Source organism: Acanthisitta chloris, unplaced genomic scaffold (assembly GCF_000695815.1).
Source record: "Acanthisitta chloris isolate BGI_N310 unplaced genomic scaffold, ASM69581v1 scaffold36746, whole genome shotgun sequence".
Lineage (NCBI taxonomy): Eukaryota > Metazoa > Chordata > Aves > Passeriformes > Acanthisittidae > Acanthisitta > Acanthisitta chloris.
Genome location: NW_008677145.1, coordinates 1,997 through 6,819, shown reverse-complemented (window position 1 = coordinate 6,819; position 4,823 = coordinate 1,997). Strand labels below are relative to the sequence as shown.

Here is a 4,823-nt window from a genome sequence, read left to right as displayed (position 1 = left end):
GGGCTCACCCTGGATCCAAGTGCTGGATGGCAAGGATTAATGCAGGGAATGTTCCTGGGAAGGGAATGCTGCAAAAGCACTTGAGCAAACAGCCTCAGGTTACACCAGGAGAGGTTTAGGTTGGCTATTAGGGAACATTTATTCACCGAAAGGGCTGTAAAGCATTGGAAGGGGGAAGTGGTGGAGTCACCATCCTTGGAAGTGCTCAGAAACCACCTGGATGTGGCACTTGAGGACGTGGTTAGTGGTGAAGATGGTGGTGGGACTGGATGATCTTTTCCAACCTTAATGACTGACTGGAAGTGTCTCCTCCTGGCAGTGGCAGTCGGTCCTCGAAGACATTCAAGCCAAAGAAGAACATTCCTGAAGGTTCCCACCAGTATGAGCTCCTGAAGCACGCGGAGGCCACGCTGGGCAGCGGGAACCTGCGGCAGGCAGTGATGCTGCCCGAGGGGGAGGACCTCAACGAGTGGATTGCAGTGAACAGTGAGTCCTCCCTGAGAGCTGGAGTGGGAAAACCTCAAATCTCTCTGGGGTTTATCCCAGGGATTCCCCAGGTTTGGATAGCTGGGATGGGATGAAGGTCTGGGAGTGTTTTCTCCCCCCACGTCAGGGGTTTGTGCAGACAGGAAGAGACTCACAGCACTGTGGGTTTGGGGGTTGAGCTCTGTAAAGGACATGAGGTTTGGGGAAGGTTCTTTCTGGAGTGAGAAAATTAGCATTGTTGGCTGCAGAAGTTGTGGCACCACAGGATCCAGGGAGAAAGTGGAGCCTGTTTCCACTCAGCTCCAGGTTTGTGGAGTTTCTTTTGCTTTTCCATCTTCAAATCTTCTTCAAGTCCTTTTAGCAGCTGCTCCCCCTTGGCCTTGAACTGTGTTTCCTTGGATGTCAGAGGAGGAGAAAGTAGTTCTGAGCAAGGAAGGGAGGAAATCAGGTCATGAGTGTTCAGCCTAGGGAAAGTCTCTCTGGCATTATCCAATCAATCAGGTTTTTGAGGAGCCTGGGATCTAAAGCTGTTCTCTCCAAGGTATGGAATGCTGAGTGGAGCTCAGCAGCCAGGGACAGTGAGAACTTGACAGAGCAATTCCAGTTCCTCATAGCTGAGCTGTCTTGGAAGTCCTCAGCCAGGGAACATCATGTGGAGGGAGGTGTTTGTTCCTGCCAAGAGCTTGGTGGGACATTCACCTGGTGACAGTGATCCTCAGGTGCTGTGTCAGCCAAGGGAGAGCAAACTGCTGCTCCAGCTGCTTCCTGTTCCCACTTGGAGTCACCTGGATGTGTTTCCTTTCCAGCTGTGGATTTCTTCAACCAAATCAACATGTTGTATGGGACCATCACGGAGTTCTGCACGGAGACCAGCTGCCCAGTCATGTCTGCAGGGCCAAGGTGAGGAGTTTGCTGTGGCCTGTGGGGACAGTTCCTCTTTGGGGGTGCAGAAGGGAGTGTGGGTCACTCCTATGTGTGTAGGACGAGGCTAAAAAGAGGATGAGACATGTCAAGAGATTGGGTTGAGGCACCTCCTTGTGCTCCTCTGGTGTTGGTGGTCACACCATCTGTTCAGGGAGGCTGTGTGGCCTGGGGATCTCCTTCCTCCTCCAGTCAGGTCCCTGTGCTTAGAAGCTGAAGAGATTTGTGGTTGAACAGGTTGGTTTTAAAGAAGATGAGACCTAACTCAACTGGAAGGGTTTGGTCTTGCTAGCCACGTCTTAGAGAATCCCAGAACGGTTTGGGTTGGAAAGGACCTTAAAGCTCATCCAGTCTCACCTCCTGCCATGGGCAGGGACACCTTCCCCCAGCCCAGGTGGTTCCAAGCCCCATCCAGCCTGGCCTGGGACACTCCCAGGGATGGATCCCTCCGTGTGCTGCCTCGTGGCGCCGCGGCCACGTGGGTGGTGCTTCTCAGCAGACACGTTCAGCAGCCTGAGACGGTGAAACTGCTGCGTGGGAGGAGGTCAGGGCATCATGGAAAGAGGCAAGAAGACAAGAGAAGCATTTTTGGGGGCACCTCGTGGATTTAGGTGGGAGCACATGCAGGGAGAACACCAGGTGTTGGCTCTGCACTGGTGTATGTGCCAAGCTGAAGCCACAGCGAGGAATCTTTGGGAGGTTGTTCAAGGCTTAAGCATGTGGGCAGCACCTGTGGGTGCTGTGCATCGTCCTGCCCTGCCTTCCTACCCAGCAGGATCTACACTGCCAGTTCCTGTTTCTAAATTTGAGGCCATTTCCTGTAGCAGTTTCCTGTTTGAATGGCTCTGCTTGTTTTCACTCATCGTCACAGCAGCGAAACATGGAGGTTTTCCCTTGTTTCTGAGGGACTTTGGGAAGGACCTCAGAGCTGTGTGGTGACACAGTGTCTGCTCCAGTGTGGAGGAGCCATGGGATCTGGGTGGTGATTGGATCTGGAGGGATCCAAAAGCCTTTGGCTGACATCCTGGGGATGGTCTATAGGAGGAGTCTGGTGTGAGTGCCAAATTCCCAGAGGGTGTCAGAAAGCCACAGGGGAGGTGATCCAGGGGGTGGGTGGTGGCCCTGGTGCTTCCTCTTCAGCCAGTTTTTGGCTCTTTTAAGGCAGCAATGATGACAGAGGTTGGCACAAAGCTGAAGCTCCTTCCTGAGGGTCAGTGCTGACTGTTGTGTTGTGCCTGAGGGACTCAAACAGGCTCAGCACTGCTCCTGTCACTCCTGAGTGCTGCCAGTGATAAGGAGGCTGCAAGGCCTGAAAAATGTCATTTTTTTCCTCTGGGAGCAAGGACTGAATTCCTCCTGTCCCACAGGTACGAGTACCACTGGGCAGATGGCACCAACATCAAGAAGCCAATCAAGTGCTCAGCACCCAAATACATCGACTACCTGATGACGTGGGTGCAGGACCAGCTGGATGATGAGACACTCTTCCCCTCCAAGATCGGTAAGAGCAGCTGTGAGACACAACACACCCCCTGAGTGGGCCCTCCTGACCCAGCCACAGCCTCATCCACATCTCTGGGTGCATTCCAGGTGTCCCTTTTCCCAAGAACTTCATGTCGGTGGCCAAGACCATCCTGAAGCGTCTGTTCCGCGTCTACGCCCACATCTACCACCAGCACTTCGACTCGGTCATGAGGCTGCAGGAGGAGGCTCATCTCAACACCTCCTTCAAGCACTTTATCTTCTTTGTGCAGGTGAGCTCTGAGGCCTCTGGGGTTTCCTGTTCCCTTGCACTGGGTGTTGAGAGCCTCTTCCAGCTGTGCTGGGAGATAACACCCAGCTCCCCCTCCCCACCCAGCTTATGGTGCTTGTGGGTTTTTCAGGAAGTGTGGCTGAGTTCTCTGTAAATATCCCTCTCAGGTTTTAGTGATCAGCCTGCAGCCAATGAAACAGGCTCAGGGGACAACTTGGGGGTTTGTAGCAGCACCAGCAGAGGTTTTTTTCCTTCCCAGTCTATTCTGTGAATTGCTGTGCACAGCAGTGTGGCACAGAAAGTTTTGCTGCTTGAATTTCTCCCCCTGAAATAGGAGGTGGCAGCAAGACTAACTCCCATCCCGTGGCTCTCCCAGAAGGTGAATGTTCTCCAGCAGCTCCTTGAGAGGTGCCTTTAATTCCTGTGTCTCTCTGTTCCCTACCAGGAATTCAACCTGATTGACAGGAGGGAGTTGGCTCCGCTGCACGAACTGATTGAGAAGTTGGGCTCCAAGGACAGATAAACATTCCTGGGAGGATCCTTTTGTCCTCTCCTTTCTGCTGCTTCTTCAGCCACCTCTGCGCTTCGCCCTCAGCGACGCCGGACGGCCCCGAGTGGCATCACTCCTGCTGTGCAGTCCTCCCTGGGTTGTCTTGCTCCAGTCTGGCAAGAGCTGTGGTCTGGGTGAAGGTGGAGCAGGTTTTGTTCCACACAGGGTGACATTCCAAGGGCTGCACAGCTGCTTTCTGCTCCCAGAGTTTTCCTCTGGACCTCACAGCCTGTGAGGAGCCCCACCAGGGCTAAGCCCAGGAGTGGCTCAGCTTACTTTTTGGAGGTGCTTTTTTTTTTTTTTTTTGTGTTTTGTTTTCGGATGAGGTGCACTTTGGCCCAGAGCCTTAAGCTCCCCTTGGCAGCAGCACTGTGGGGGGAGGAGGAGAAGTGCCTGGCCCAAGGGGGGCCTGTCCCTGTGCTGGAGGAGCAGCTCCCAGTGTCCCACGGAGAGGGGGGAGAGGGAGGGACCCTCCTGTGTGGCAAGGCAATAATAAAGTTTCTTCCTGCTCTTCTTTCTGAGGAAGAGGGATGTCTCCTCCTCTTCTCTGCCCTCCCCCAGCCCTGCACAGGTGTGGGGATTGAAAACACAACACTGGATGAGTTTGCCACACAGGGAGGCAGTGCCAGAGCAGCCCTGGGGCACCTCTCAGAGCACTTTATTGGCTGGGGAGCAGCATCAGGGCTTGGGGGTGGAGGTGAAGATGCGCAGCCCGTGCATGTGCTTGATCTCCTCACTCAGGGCCTGCAAGACAAGCAGCAGCTCTCAGGGGCAGCACAGGGTGGGGACAGGCAGTGCCTGTGCATGGCACGAGGGCTGCACACTCAGGGTCCCCCAGGGTTGGAGGTGAGGTGAGGACACACAAAACTGAGCTCTGTGTGGGGCTTTGAGCTGTTTGATCCAAAAGTGCTGCATGCACATAGAATCAGAGCAGGTTCAGGGGTTGGGATGGAGTTTAGAGATGATCCAGTCCCAACCTCCTGCCCTGGGCAGGGACATCTCCCACCAGAGCAGGTTGTTCAAAGCTTCATCCAGCCTGGAATGAACACTCAGGGCTGGAGCATCCAATACCTCTCTGGGCAACCTGTGCCAGTGTCTCACTAACCTGGAGCA

General features: G+C 54.3%; 2 protein-coding genes across 2 annotated transcripts in view; one reads left to right on the top strand and one right to left on the bottom strand.

Annotated features, from left to right (window-relative positions):
* Window positions 1-299: 299 nt before the first annotated feature.
* Window positions 300-3,701, top strand: MOB1A (MOB kinase activator 1A; the record flags this gene model as incomplete). The annotated part of the gene is made up of 5 exons (XM_009076391.1): window positions 300-486; window positions 1,293-1,386; window positions 2,775-2,908; window positions 2,998-3,161; window positions 3,606-3,701. Coding segments are annotated over 5 exons (657 nt in total), but the record flags the coding sequence as incomplete, so codon positions are not given.
* A 687-nt stretch (window positions 3,702-4,388) lies between these two features.
* BOLA3 (bolA family member 3) overlaps window positions 4,389-4,823 on the bottom strand; it is a gene marked incomplete at its 5' end in the record, with an annotated part of 2,037 nt that continues 1,602 nt past the window's right edge. Inside the window, one exon of the mRNA XM_009076390.1 lies at window positions 4,389-4,454. Within this exon, the coding sequence (XP_009074638.1) occupies window positions 4,389-4,454 (66 nt within the window). The remainder of the gene's footprint in view (window positions 4,455-4,823) is intronic.